At 36.5% G+C, this 14,637-nt stretch overlaps 2 protein-coding genes and 1 long non-coding RNA gene across 7 annotated transcripts; 2 read left to right on the top strand and 1 right to left on the bottom strand.

Annotated features, from left to right (window-relative positions):
- The first annotated feature begins 95 nt into the window (after positions 1–95).
- LOC110842380 (splicing factor 3B subunit 3) lies at positions 96–7,311 on the top strand. Of its 3 annotated transcripts, XM_022088114.2 has the most exons (26): positions 96–244; positions 334–591; positions 680–850; positions 918–1,054; positions 1,158–1,193; positions 1,433–1,687; positions 2,000–2,064; positions 2,327–2,503; positions 2,588–2,766; positions 2,911–3,024; positions 3,110–3,151; positions 3,363–3,514; positions 3,720–3,875; positions 3,966–4,121; positions 4,256–4,551; positions 4,621–4,900; positions 5,114–5,228; positions 5,304–5,394; positions 5,489–5,608; positions 5,686–5,851; positions 6,027–6,072; positions 6,184–6,249; positions 6,364–6,464; positions 6,544–6,693; positions 6,756–6,953; positions 7,038–7,178. In XM_022088114.2, the coding sequence occupies exons 2-26, from the start codon at positions 366–368 to the stop codon at positions 7,176–7,178; spliced, it is 3,636 nt and encodes a 1,211-aa protein (XP_021943806.1). In that variant the 5' UTR covers positions 96–244; positions 334–365. The 3 variants fall into 3 exon arrangements, with proteins under 3 accessions (XP_021943806.1, XP_035701906.1, XP_035701910.1); XM_035846013.1 differs by lacking the exon at positions 96–244 and having other exon boundaries at positions 366–591; positions 7,038–7,311; XM_035846017.1 differs by lacking the exons at positions 96–244; positions 334–591 and having other exon boundaries at positions 782–850; positions 995–1,054; positions 7,038–7,311.
- Positions 7,312–7,318: 7 nt separating this feature from the next.
- On the bottom strand, positions 7,319–14,623 carry LOC110842381 (serine/threonine-protein kinase dyf-5). 3 transcript variants are annotated; one of them, XR_004833579.1, is made up of 13 exons: positions 14,201–14,623; positions 13,596–13,650; positions 12,668–12,801; positions 12,524–12,590; positions 12,327–12,445; positions 12,233–12,259; positions 12,058–12,085; positions 11,854–11,997; positions 9,832–9,951; positions 9,474–9,757; positions 9,272–9,396; positions 8,868–9,178; positions 7,319–7,442 (listed from the first exon to the last, which is right to left on the bottom strand). XR_004833579.1 is itself a non-coding variant. In XM_035846025.1 (12 exons), the coding sequence occupies exons 1-12, from the start codon at positions 14,305–14,307 to the stop codon at positions 8,934–8,936; spliced, it is 1,455 nt and encodes a 484-aa protein (XP_035701918.1). In that variant the 5' UTR covers positions 14,308–14,623; the 3' UTR covers positions 8,847–8,933. The 3 variants fall into 3 exon arrangements, 1 of the variants encoding a protein (XP_035701918.1); XR_004833580.1 differs by having other exon boundaries at positions 7,319–7,418; XM_035846025.1 differs by lacking the exon at positions 7,319–7,442 and having other exon boundaries at positions 8,847–9,178.
- LOC110842382 lies at positions 9,947–12,034 on the top strand. Its single transcript, XR_002547341.2, has 6 exons — positions 9,947–10,194; positions 10,262–10,427; positions 10,514–10,889; positions 10,956–11,245; positions 11,305–11,407; positions 11,464–12,034. It is a non-coding gene; the product is annotated as an uncharacterized LOC110842382 (long non-coding RNA).
- Positions 14,624–14,637: the final 14 nt, after the last annotated feature.

Below are 14,637 nucleotides of genomic sequence, written 5' to 3'. Positions count from 1 at the left end.
CGGTGTATGCACAGAGAGACGTGAGAGCAATCTGGCCATAGAACGCTGAACCTTTCCACGCGTCTCTCAAGCACCCGGCACAAAACGTGCTGTATAATATCCAGCTAGATCCGCAATTTAAGAAATTTGCAAATTTCTTCAATTTCAAAAAATGCTGTGAATTACTCTAAATGGTCAATGTTAAAGAAGGCAGTGCGTCCTGGTAAACTTGACACATTTTCACTCTAACTCACTTTTGTCAAAGGTAAGTAACTTATTAGCAATTTATGTACAGAAAAACGAAAAATTTATTCAATGAGTATTATTCATTGTCTCAGTTCTTTTTCTTTTCAGAATTATTCTAGTTCCAAGAGTGAAGAAGCAAAATGTTTCTCTATAACTTGACATTGCAGCGGTCCACTGGAATAACCCATGCCATTCATGGAAATTTCAGTGGTTCCAAACTTCAGGAGATTATAGTTTCTCGGGGGAAGCTGCTGGAAATCTTGCGGCCAGACCCAAACACTGGCAAAGTTGTTACGCTCCTTAGCGTAGACGTATTTGGCGTAATTAGATCTCTAATGGGATTCAGATTAACGGGTGGTTCGAAAGGTATGTCGAGGAAGTGGATGCTGTATTGCATTGATAATATTTAATATGCGGTTACATGAGGTTTATCCTTTGTGCTCCTTATATTCAGATTACATTGTACTGGGCTCGGACTCTGGTCGTATTGTAATATTAGAGTACAATCCAATAAAAAATGCGTTTGATAAAGTTCACCAAGAAACTTTTGGGAAAAGTGGGTGCCGTCGCATTGTTCCTGGACAGTATTTAGCTATCGATCCTAAGGGCAGGGCGGTTATGATTGGTATGTTTGCATAATTTTGTAAATATAACAATGGATGAACTTTTCTAATGTGACTTGTTTAAAATAGGGTCAGTTGAAAAACAGAAATTGGTTTACATTTTAAATCGAGATGCACAAGCACGTCTGACAATTTCTTCTCCACTAGAAGCCCATAAAAGTAACACGTTTGTCTACCATATTGTGGGCGTAGATGTGGGATTCGAGGTAAGCAAAAGTTAACTCATTTTCAGCGTGTCTGATATCTGTTGGCATTTTGAACGACAGTTTCACCTCATATCATTACTACATGTCCCATTTTTTGTTTCAGAATCCAATGTTTGCCTGTCTTGAAATGGATTATGAGGTACGTCTTTCATTTGTCTTTCTGTTAATATACGAATGTAAATAATCGGTGTAATTTACAAAGGTAAATAGTAAACAGGATGAGAAACAGTACATTAATTATATGAATTACATTGATTTACATATACTTGGATCGACTGGCTGAGCAAATACTACTTCTCAGAATTGTTTTCTATTTTGACGATAACTACCTACCACACTATCTAATAATTGCACAATGTGTTTTAATGTCATTCACAGGAAGCTGACATTGATTCAACGGGCGAAGCTGCTCAAAATACGAAGCAGACGCTCACGTTTTACGAGTTAGATTTGGGGCTTAACCATGTTGTGAGAAAATACAGTGAACCACTTGACGAGCATGCAAACTTCCTTATAACTGTGCCTGGAGGAAATGATGGTCCAAGCGGAGTTCTAATTTGCTCTGAAAACTACATCACTTACAAGAATTTAGGAGATCAACCTGATATTCGATGTCCCATCCCTAGACGAAGGGTACGTTGAAATTGTTATAATTTTACTATTTATTAGAATAATTTTGCTTGCCATGCACTATGGTATCTCCAATCTTTTGCCAAAACAAATTATTGGTCGAAGCTGTGCGAAATTAAATGCAATACTTCATCGTTGGAAGGAGACTGTATATTGGGTCTTTTTCTTGGTCATTATGAATTGCTACACCGTGAACAAGACAAATGTTGTTTGCTTTGTCTTTGTATTATTGCAACTAGCTATTAAATTATATTAGTATGATCTTACTTATTACTCCACAAAGTTCAATTATTAATTGAAATGTTTATCTTGCAGAATGATTTGGACGATCCAGAACGAGGAATGATATTTGTGTGTTCCGCCTCTCATAAAACAAAAAGGTATAATTAGTAATTATTATTGAAATTATTAATATTTGGAAAACATTATGCAAAATTAGGAGTTATCAGACAATAATGGACATGTGAATTAGAAATTCGAAACTGGCAACATCGTGTTGCACAATAAAATCACAAGCTTGACGCCTAGAAAACTTTTAGTGACTTGCATCAACCGATTGTATCGAAATGGAGTCCTTCAGAAAGCCGATAGTGCTGATATGTTATATTTCTAAGTATCTTTGATTTTTTTTCTGTTCACCAGCATGTTCTTCTTCCTTGTTCAAACAGAACAAGGGGACATCTTCAAAATAACATTGGAGATCGACGATGATATGGTGACCGAAATCAAGCTGAAATATTTCGACACAACTCCTGTCGCAACCTCCATGTGTGTACTAAAAACCGGCTTCTTATTCGTCGCATCTGAATTTGGCAACCAGTATGTACCAATAGCTTAACATTAAAGTTTATTGTTTATGTGATGACATGGTGTACATGTAATTTCATTGATATCTACTTGCAGCTATTTGTATCAAATTGCTCATTTGGGCGATGATGACGACGAGCCCGAGTTCAGCTCTGCCATGCCATTAGAAGAAGGAGATACATTTTTCTTTGCTCCCCGACATTTAAGGAATCTCGTACTTGTTGATGAAATGGACTCGCTGTCACCGATCGTAACTTGTCAGGTTGCTGATTTAGGTTAGTTTAAGTCCAGTCGTCCTTTTTAGCTCCAATTATTATAACCATTATGCCTCGGTTGTCTGTCTGTCTCACCGAAGCGGAAGCACATGAAGACCCATAAATCAAGTCAACATATGATTTTAATTTATTGATTTGTTACAGCTAATGAGGACACGCCACAGCTGTACATGTTATGCGGCCGAGGTCCAAGATCAACAATGAGGGTGTTGAGACACGGGCTCGAAGTAACTGAAATGGCTGTTTCTGAACTTCCTGGTAAATAGCATATATTTGTTATCCAATTGTAATGTTGGTTTACAACTAATATTTCAATTACATTTGTATCATTAAATCCCTACAGGTAATCCAAATGCTGTATGGACAGTTAAACGACGATCTGATGGTAAGATAATCGATACCTCATATATTACAGAAATCTAATTTACCCTTTTAAATAATATAATCACATGATGTTTATACATGTTAGACTTCTGAGAATCTTGTTGAATGACGTTTTATGTTGCTGACGACTTTAATTATTTATTTAACTTGATCTAAAGTAAAATTAGAAGATTTTGCATATACAATAATACCGAATTTTTATATTTTGTCAGATGACTTTGATTCGTACATTATTGTATCATTCGTCAACGCTACGTTGGTCCTTTCCATTGGTGAAACTGTGGAGGAAGTTACGGATTCTGGGTTTCTTGGGACTACTCCAACATTATCATGCTCTGCTTTAGGAGAAGACGCACTAGTTCAGGTATTAATTAATTTTTATACTAACTAACTTGTTTAATTGATTGTTACCTTTTTCACTGGATATGATGTGAATTTTTTGTCCGTGTTTCACCTGACTTTAATGATTACATTATACAAATCTGATTGCTAGTGATTAAGTATTCATTCTTGCTGTGAGATCTTAATCTACTTTGAACCTTTGATTTATTAGTCTTTTTTGATGACAGATTTACCCTGATGGAATACGTCATATCAGGGCAGACAAGAGGGTTAACGAATGGAAGGCACCAGGAAAACGCACCATTTTTCGCTGTGCTGTTAATGCCAGACAAGTAGTTATTGCTCTTACCGGAGGAGAACTTGTATACTTTGAAATGGACCCGGTATGATGATAATATTATGATGTTAAAACTAATATTGTGTTGGTCTCATTATGTGTTTCATAATTAGCAAGATTTTTTGTTGGAATATAGACTGGTCAACTCAATGAATACACCGAAAGACGCGAAATGCCTGCCGATGTTGTTTCAATGGCACTAGGGTCAGTTCCTGTTGGAGAGCAAAGGTCACGATTCTTAGCTGTTGGATTAGCAGATAGCACAGTCAGAATAATTTCATTAGATCCATCCGTAAGTAATCAAGTCTTATTAATTTTAGCGTACTTATGTAAAATGTTGTTAATTCGACGAACTGTATTAGATCATAATGTGCTATATTTATAAATATGAAATGCATTCAATGAATTTTGTATTTATTATCGTAGGATTGTCTAAGTCCTTTGAGTATGCAAGCTTTGCCCACTCTACCCGAATCGCTTTGTATCGTTGAAATGGGTGCAACGGAAGACGGGCAACACGGTACTCTGTATCTGAATATTGGTCTCGATAATGGAGTTCTACTCAGGACTGTCCTTGATCCTGTCACTGGCGACCTAGCAGATACCCGCACTAGATATTTGGGATCTCGCCCAGTAAAACTATTTAGAATTCGTATGCAAGGTGGCGAAGCTGTGTTGGCAATGTCCAGTCGTTCCTGGTTGAGCTACAATTTTCAGAACAGGTAAGTTTTTAATAATGCTCTTTAAATTAACGTAAATATTTTTTAATGGTTTACTTTAAATTATTATAGATTCCATCTAACACCACTGTCCTACGAAAGCTTAGAATATGCAGCAGGATTTTCTTCAGAACAGTGCCCAGAAGGAGTTGTTGCGATTTCAACCAACACACTCAGAATTCTGGCCATGGAAAAATTGGGAGCCGTTTTCAACCAGATGTCATTCCCTCTTGAATATACTCCCAAAAAACTTTCAATTCAACCAGAAACTGGGCACCTTGTGATTCTCGAGACAGATCACAATGCATACACAGACAACATCAAGAAACAACGTCGAGTTCAAATGGCAGAAGTAAGTGTCATTTACTTTTTTAACAAACGATTCTTACGATTAATGTTATAAGCATGATGAGGGTATAGCACTAATACTCACTAATATGTTTGTTTCTGAGTTTTTTTTGTTGACAAATGCCCCCGACTGATTTTTTAATGAATATAAACTTATAAACTCAAACGTCGCAAATATTATCGGTTGTATAAATGAGTTTTGTTTGCAAATATTTAGGAAATGAAAGAAGCCGCAGGCCCGGATGAACAGGAGTTGGCACAGGAAATGGCTGATGCATTTCTCAATGAAGATCTCCCAGAAAACATGTTTTCGGCTCCCAAAGCTGGTCCAGGTACAAATCGGTTAACAAATACTTCATAATCATCTCATGGGAAGTATCTATGTAGCATATTCTGTAATTTTGCAGGAATGTGGGCAGCATTGCTGAGAATTATGGACCCCATTGAAGGAAAATCCCTATTTGTACATCGATTCGAGCAGAACGATGCGGCAATTAGGTAACTAAACTAATTATCACTACGTTTTGCAAAGTAAAATGATACAAACAATTTGTTGTAAATGTAATATTTATTGAATTTGTTTTATTTCCAGTTTAGCATATTGCAAATTTAATGCACAAGGGGAATTCAGTCATTTCGTTGTGGTTGGAGTCACAAAAGATCTCCAACTCTCTCCCAGATCAGCAGGTGCAAGTTTTCTATATACGTTTAGGTAAGTATTAGATTTATGCATGTACAATGTAAACAATTTTTATAACTGAAAATACGCAATATATAACCATTTTGCAGGATGAGTGCGGAAGGTACAGAATTGGAATTTTTGCACAAAACCTCTATTGAAGACATCCCAGTTGTTCTTCATCCATTCCAAGGCAAATTGCTGGTTGGAATGGGAAAAACCTTACGAATGTACGATTATGGCAAAAAGAAACTGCTAAGAAAGTGTGAAAATAAGGTAAGAATTACACTCTCGTCAATTTGTTGTAGAATATTTTCTAAATGATGACACGAATGCAATCCTAAGAATTGTGTGGACATTTTGTGTTCTGCAGTACTGATTTAATACTTTTGATGACTATCGGACATAATAGCTTTTGCTATAACCTACAAAATAACTTTATTATTTTCAGAATTTTCCAACCACCATTGTTCACATGTCTTCAATAGGAACCAGAGGTAAGTCGAAGTGATACTAAATTGAAATATTTATTAGGATTTATTGTAACACGGTTTGGGAGAGATGTTGCTTACCATTCATTTGTCACTCACTTCACTTTTACCTTTCAGTTTTTGTCGGCGATATCCAAGAAAGTGTCCATTACGTAAAATACAAACGACAAGATAATCAATTGGGTGAGTGAGTTTAATTAAACAAATGCATTCAAAACGAGTCTACTTTTTAAAGAACGTATGTGTTCAACGTTACAATTGAATTAAACATCGTTCGGTTATTGTTTGTTGCTCCAGTTATTTTTGCAGATGAAACTAATCCTAGATGGATAACTGCGACAGCTGTATTAGACTACAATTCCGCTGCAGTCGCAGATAAGTTTGGGAATATTGGGGTGGTAAGTCCATTTCATTTGCTAAAAAAAGTAATATGGACAACACTAACAGATTATGTAATAGCATAATTTTGTTATTTAGCTTCGGCTACCAAATAATACAGATGACGATGTTGATGAAGATCCATCTGGCACCAAAGCATTGTGGGATCGTGGTCTATTGAGCGGAGCGTCAAATAAACTTGAAGTATACAACAATTTCCATGTTGGAGAGACTATCTTATCACTACAGGTATTCAATAATATGAATCTATACTGAATTGTTTCTCATTTGCTCCTTGTAAATTTGTTTAGAAATCAACTCTCATCCCTGGTGGAAACGAGTCACTCGTATACACGACTCTCTCAGGGAGTGTTGGAATAATTGTTCCTTTTACGTCTAGAGAAGATCATGAATTCTTTAGAGATTTAGAAATGCATATGCGTAGTGAAAATTCCCCTTTGTGTGGCAGGGACCATTTATCCTATCGATCGTATTATTTTCCAGTCAGAGTAAGTTCTGCATTATTATATTCTTATTTATCATTACCAGTTTTTTTAAGAGCTTGTGTAAATTGTGTAAATTGTGAATTTCAGAATGTCATTGACGGAGATTTGTGTGAGCAATATAACTCTATAGACCCAAGCAAACAAAAAAGCATCGCAGAGGAGCTAGACCGAACACCGAATGAGGTTGCCAAAAAATTGGAGGATATTCGAACTCGTTATGCATTTTAATTACGTGGACGTTTTTAATTTATTTTTATATAAATAAGTGTTGTTTAATTTTACTTATGTGATGCATTTTGTACGAATGGGTTTGTTTTAAAAAACTCAAATAAACCAGTTATCAAACACTTTGAATCATTCATAAAAAATAAGTTCAAAAAGTATACATTTGTTTAATATTTCTTAATCCAATTGATAGACTTGCATTCATACAAATGGTATCACTCATATCAGTCATTTAATTGCATGCATAAATGGATAATTTTATTATTACTACAGTGTCGGACAGATGTCTACGTCCACATAGTCGCGTCAATTTCATTTTCAAATTGTCACTGAACTACTGAACCAATTTTCATCATTGATATATCAAATTCTCACAAATTTAACGTAATTTCATAGCACATTATTAGTTTTCCGCTAAAAAATTTATTTTAGGCCAGAGATGTATTTTAATTCAAAATGAAAACAATTGGATGGACAAAAGTCAACGTCCAGTCAGAGAAAACATACAAAAAAAACTGTAATTTATAAGGAATGTTATAACAATTAATTTTTAATATTTGGTTGGGCCTCCGTTCGCTTTAAGGACGGATTCAAGGCGTCGAGTCATAGAGTTTACCAAATTCTTGGTCACATCTTCAGAAATGGTTTCCCAAACTTCAAGAATTCTGGATTTTAGGCCCGGAATTCCTGAAAAAGATTGTTTTCTTATTTCTCTTTCAATGTGGTCCCACAGATGCTCAATGGGATTCAAGTCTGGAGATTGGGGAGGCCATTCTAGCTTCGAAATTTTTTTTTCTTGAAGTATTCCATGGTGGACTTGGCAGAGTGTTTCGGATCGTTGTCTTGTTGGAAGACAAATCGTCGTCCAAGTCCAAGTTTTCGAACAGATTCCTGGATATTACGGTCAAGTATTCCCTGGTACTTGTATTGGTCCATAATTCCGTCAACAAATTCCATTTTTCCTGCCCCACTTGAAGCCATGCATCCCCACACCATTACCGACCCGCCGCCGTGCTTAACTGTGGGGTTGAGATTTTTTGGATTCAAAGCTTCTTTTGGATATCTCCACACTCTACGACGCCCATCTGACCCAAAGACATTGAACTTTGACTCGTCAGTCCATAAAATATGTCCCAGAATGTTTGTGGCTTGGAAATGTGGTCTCTGGCAAACTTCACTCGTTTGGTTGCATTCCTCGGTACAATAAGAGGCTTCCGGACTGCTCTGTGGGATTTCAAATTTCCCTTATTCAGTGTTCAGAGCCCCCCTTTTTGTCCACCCTTCCAGTCCTGAATGACAAGATCTCGAATAGCGATAGGAATTTCCTTGCGTGTCGACGCCATCATATTTTTCTGGAAGAAAATTATTTAAAAATTAATGCGGCATATGTTATTGATAGATTTATTAAGTTACCTGATTTTATAAATTGGAGAGATTTTTGTTGTTGACAATTAAAGTGAAGTGGACGTAGACTTTTGTCCGCTCAAATTTCATCCTCTCTCGCTCTGCACTATGATTCTCAGTTTTCCCAGAATTTTCAGAAATAACTCATATGTTTTATGAAATTACGTTAAATTTGTGAGAATTTGATATATCAACGATGAAAATTGGTTCAGTAGTTCAGTGACAATTTGAAAATGAAATTGACGCGACTATGTGGACGTAGACATCTGTCCGACACTGTAGTTCTACTTGGTTCGGCTGGGTCTATGTACATTTATATGTACTTGATTCTTGGGGTTATTCTCCATAAATAAATTATGATTGGCCATAAGTAAGGTATTTCGCTGCCCAATCTATTCGTCTTAAAGCAGTAGGTTGTTTAGAACTTCCAGATTTTGACGCCGATTCGGATGCTTGCAAAAATGCACTTCTCCGAGTTTCGTATGTTGTTGAAGGATATCCACGTTGTTGGGCGTTGGAATAAGATCCCTCAGCTCTGTTTTGTCCTGACCCCTTGTTCCCAGACACGGAAGCGAAACGTGTTCGGCTTTCCTCTTTAGCTGTATTAACAAAAATATGTATAGCAGAAATGAAAAGTTTTTTATGTAAATTCATATGTACATGCATATTTATGCACATATGTATGTATGTACCTGAGCTCTCATTCTTAAATATCGTGGATTTGACAGGTTGGTTCTGCTGGTATTGAGGCACTGCAGGTCGATACCCGTTTCCAGAAATATACCTCGAAATTTTGTTATCGATCTGATTGTGATTCCTAACAAGGTCCAAAATAATAAATGTTATGTAGGTTATCGTTACAACACGGCATGCGTTTTAACACTGTTTTTCTACCCATCAAACTCGTCCGAAGCAGCAGAAGCATAATAGTCACGTTCCCATTTGGAGTCGAGGATTTTTGTAATTGGTTCGTATACTTCGGCTTTAACGGTCTGGTAAGAAATGGGAACATTCACTGAAACCCGTTGGGAAGGTTGGGTGGTGATGGCGATTTGTTGTGTTGGAATAAGCTCTCCGTTGGCCAAGTTTTCCTCCCTGTCGCGAATATTGTTGAAGAAAGAGTATCGTAAAGACTGATTCGCATTCGGTCGGTGCCTAGGATTCCAACGCAACATGTCCTACACGCCAAAGTATTGCTTTACTAACATGTACACAAGAAATGGTGGTCAAATTTTATGAGTTAATTTTATACCTCTATAAGATATATTGCATCCTTGCTCGCATTTGGGACAAGTTTTGTAAGAGGAGTTGCTTCAAACTGTGGAAACTTGAAATTCATTTGTTTGGCCAGTTGATGTCCTTCAGGCCAGCCCTGTACAAAAACAGTCATTTCGGTTATGTGCGGGATAATTAAACTGCAAGTGTAGTTACTTTGTTATTGCTCTGTTCTCAAGTAATCGTAAATTTTAATTGAATACTATTGTTCACCTCTTTAAAATGATTAGTGACAGTGAACTACTACGACAGACACCCAAAGTAGGGGCGGACCTTTTTTTCTGGAAAGACGACAATGACGACATTCACATGAATGTCATGACAGAAGAGGACGTCAATAGTAATTTATATTATTTATAAATTTATTATTTATTACGTAAATCTAATGCAAATAATGTGCTATTTAGGAAATCTCAGTCAAATCTACTTTTCTCTACTTGTTGACACGCACGGGGACATGAGGGACATGACCGTGAATAAAGGAGCTGGAGATGTTTGCCTTGTTAGACAAACAGAGAATATCTCCGGTAAGTTTAAAAGTGAAGCCTTGGACCTTGATGGATGTAAGGTCAAGTACGTGATATATTTATTTAAATAAAATTAATTTTTTTCTCGATATAAAACTTTACCGATACAATGCGAAACTTATAAATTTATAGAGAACTCGAACAACAATGGGGGTGGAAAGTGGAACCCACGTCAACCTATTCATTCCACATTTATTCTGATGATTCATGGTTGGCTGACCAATTGAAATATAAAATTCGGAGGAAGTTTGGAGTCGTTTGCGCTAATGCGCCGTATACTGCGGAAGTCGTTCTGGCCAAACACGCCGAGACAATAGACAACCACCTGAGACAATTTCTAAAACGGATACCAGAAATGAGAGAAGATTACTTTAATAACCCCCCTCCCCCCCCACCAGAAAAATTAGAAAATCCTCGTCCACTACCACCAACACAAGAGAAAGTAAGGTGTCATTTGTGAGGTTTGGCCTTTCTTGGACATGCTCAAACTCTTGCAAATCACTTACAAGTACAATTTTTTCTTTAATTAACTAATTAAATCTGGTCATATTGCAATGAATGTTAATTTTTCTAGTCAAATCACTACTCTGGGATCGATGCCCATCCATGTGGTCTGTGTTCATGCTCTTTTGTGACAGCAGCATCATTACGCATTCATCGAAACGTTACCCACCCAGGGGCAGAGTCACTAAAAAGAACAAAATACGGCATTCCTGATATAAATGAGGAGGACGCAGGTAAATGCGATACCCTATTGCAGATTGTCCAACAAGAAGGGTCAAATAGGAAAAAGTTTAAATGCCTATGGAGGCGAGAAAACGGAAACGAGTGTGGAAAAGTTACTATCGGATTGAATGACTCACGGTAACTAAACTTTATTAGTCGAAGAATTTATTATTTTAATTATAATTTTATTTTGAAAGTGACCACGTCTGCACCCATTTACAATTAAAGCCATACACATGTCCGGAACCCGACTGCGACTACTCTGCATCCTTTTTTCATTCCACGGCCCGCCATTACGAAGTATGACCTCCAATTTAGTTATTTATTGATGTTACATAAACCGTGCATTTTTGTAGAGTCAACATGGACGAGAAGAAGAAGAGGACAAAGACTCTAGCGACCAAGATGACGGACCTCCAAAGAAAAAGATGAATTCCCCGACTTCTAACCTTTAAATGCATCCAACACTAATGACTGCGAATCAAAATCTTTATTTTCAGGGACAGACGATTTTAGGCAATAAGAGTAGTACTAAGAGATAGTATATGGGAATCATTTTGTTTTAATTCGTTCCCAATCAGCTTTTTTTAGAATAGTTTGGTTCAAGGTACGAATAGCAGTCTTTTCTACCATAATTTAAGTTTTGTACTCAGCTTTTTGGCCACTCGGTCTAATAAAAAGTTTCCAGATAAATTCATTGCATAAATTTTTAGACCAAAAATCGACAAACTGCTCCTAATAATTACCTTGTCTGGAGTTCCCATGATTGAGCATATTTTGAACAATTCGTCAATTTCACTTGTCCCCGGAAACAATGGTCGATATGTAAACAATTCTGCAATAATGCACCCAACTGCCCATATATCAATGGGACAAGAATAAAAAGGAGCCTGTGATGCAATAAATATTTAGAATACTAAACCTTTACAAACGACTGTATCATTAATTACCCGTAATAAAACTTCCGGAGCACGATACCTATAAGAAAATAATTTCAGCGTAATATATGTACTTATTAGCTATATACGTATACGCTTTGGCCGGCATTATTGCGCAAAACCAGACATGCAATCTTGCACTTAGGATTAGAAAGCCTTTGTGTTCTTTACATATTTGTGTATTTACCATCTTGTTGAAACGTATTCCGTGTACCTAGAAAATATAACATGCAAATATGTGCAACTGTAAACTTTGGCTTATAATTTCGACTCAGGATTACGGGGGTCGTGAGCGTATTTCTCGGGCGAGTCCGAAATCGGCAATCTTGATTACATCAATGCCCATGCACAACAAGTTTTCCGGTTTGAGATCACGGTGGAAAAAGCCAGATCTATGCATCTACAAAAATAATTTACGGTGGTTTCGTATTAATGCTCCACTGAAGTACATTGACCTTAATTGTGTATTAGTCATTACGAATGCTAAGCCTTGGAGCACTTGGAACATCATCTTTTGGATTATTTCTTCGGGAAAAATTTTCTCCCTGCAAAATCATTTGACGATCAACGTGTCAGTCAGTAATTAAAATTATGAAGACGTTTGTCCTGCACGTTTGCTTACCCCCGTTCATATCGGTTACGCATCAGTTGGTATAAATTTTCTTTCATATATTCAAACACAAAGTAAAGGGTATCATTTTCTCGAATAACTTCCTTGAGCTTGACGACATTGGAGTGACTAAGCTTTCTCAGAGACTGTAAGGAGAATGCAAACAAAAGTATTATTTATTAATTATCATGAGTGGGAGAATTCAGCCAAGGTCAAGTCAAAAACATTCAGGTTGTTATGCTCGTTAACAAAATTGTGGATAAAACAATAAGCAAGCATCGACATAGCTTATTCCCAGAAAACGAACGCATTTGCGATATCATACATACATAAAGAGCTGCTATTACCGATACTGTCCTCAAATATCGATTTATGACATCCTAATTCGCATAATGTGTCGAACTTTCCTGCCAACACGCATATCACGGAACTCGAATAATATATGTATGTATAGTCCGAATCAATTCGTTGTCTCGTTATTTCTGAGAGACCCAACTCATGATAACTCAACGACACAAATATGCATACCGACGGCTGACAAATCCAAGGTAGAGCGTGACAATTTGATGTGCACATTATTTGATTAGATGTTATAAGAGGGCAACCTTTCTCGGTTCTGGCATTTGGGCGTAATGTTGTATGCACGCTGTTTTATAATGCATTGCATTACATACCTAACCAATCATCTTCATTTTTCATAACATTTCTCACTTTGACAGGACGCGACACAAAAAATTTGCCTGCAATAGAGCTATTGTTCAAAAATTTACTTATGCATTTCTGTCCTTGTGAGTGCATAACTGAATACTGACCATTGTGTTATACTTGCTAATGATACGTGTAGCAACAATTTATAATACAAGTTACTTAACTATTTATATACGTATATATGTATGTATTATGAATGAATAATTAAGAAACGTCTGGATAAATAACTTACCTTAACCTCTCGAAGACTCATCGCCTCGTCCCATGTGCTGTATTTCTTCTTCATTCTAAACAATCACAGAGATAAAAGCTTAATTAAATTGCAAATGAAAGAATTGTACAATGACTTATTCAACATCAATCAGTAAGTAGTTTAAATCGAGGATTTGATGAATAATCCTCAAAGCAATTCGACTGTTTGATTGATGCTCACTTTTTCATAGCAATTTGGTCCCCTGTTTCTCTATTAATACACAAATATACATCGCTAAACGCGCCCCTTCCCAACTTTTCAACTACTTTAAACCGTTTTGAAATCTTATTTCCAAAACCTTTTTTTGTCATAATGACTAATTAAACGGACCAAAAGTTTTCACTTTAGAGGAATAAAAGAAAGATTACAGGTAACAATAATCTCTGATGAACAATATAAAATATATGACATCAAAAATTAAAGTCCTTGGATACCTGCTCTTACAAGATTTATCAGAACAAGAGGAACGAATGGTTTTAAATTTTTATGATTGTGTAGGAACTATATGAAGTCATCTGAACTGTTTCGAACTTGAATGTGTCATGAGCAGACTCCAAAATATTAGACTATGTCGATTTTAATACCTTTTAATTGCGACTTTCTCTCCAGTATCCAATCTTTGTCCAAGCCAAACCTGTCCGTAGGTTCCATCCCCCAGAGGTCCTAATGTTTTATAACGATTCATAGTCATGCTAATGAATATTATTTCTGTGCCGAGCACTGTCAACTATTCAATTTTATCGCCAATGTTGTTTTATAAAACTTTTTGTTCAAGGCATCACTCTTATGTGACAAAACCGATCCTTCGTGTAAAGAAGCATACACTCAAGATGGATATGTGTTCAGATACGCAATACATTGCGTTCTTTTAAGGTTGACTTGCTTTAATCAAAAGTTTCAATCATATTTTGTGACAGTTTTCTTAAGTTTCACATTACTGTATTTAATTTTAAGTAGATGTATGTATGCTCAGAATGAGTGTCTACCTCGTTTTCTGGCATCACGTTCCAAACTGGTCAAC

The sequence above is a fragment of the Folsomia candida genome, unplaced genomic scaffold, assembly GCF_002217175.1.
Source record: "Folsomia candida strain VU population unplaced genomic scaffold, ASM221717v1 Fcan01_Sc001, whole genome shotgun sequence".
NCBI classification, from domain to species: Eukaryota; Metazoa; Arthropoda; class Collembola; order Entomobryomorpha; family Isotomidae; genus Folsomia; species Folsomia candida.
The sequence above is the reverse complement of the archived record's forward strand: the minus strand, read 5'-3'. Positions and strand labels throughout refer to the sequence as shown.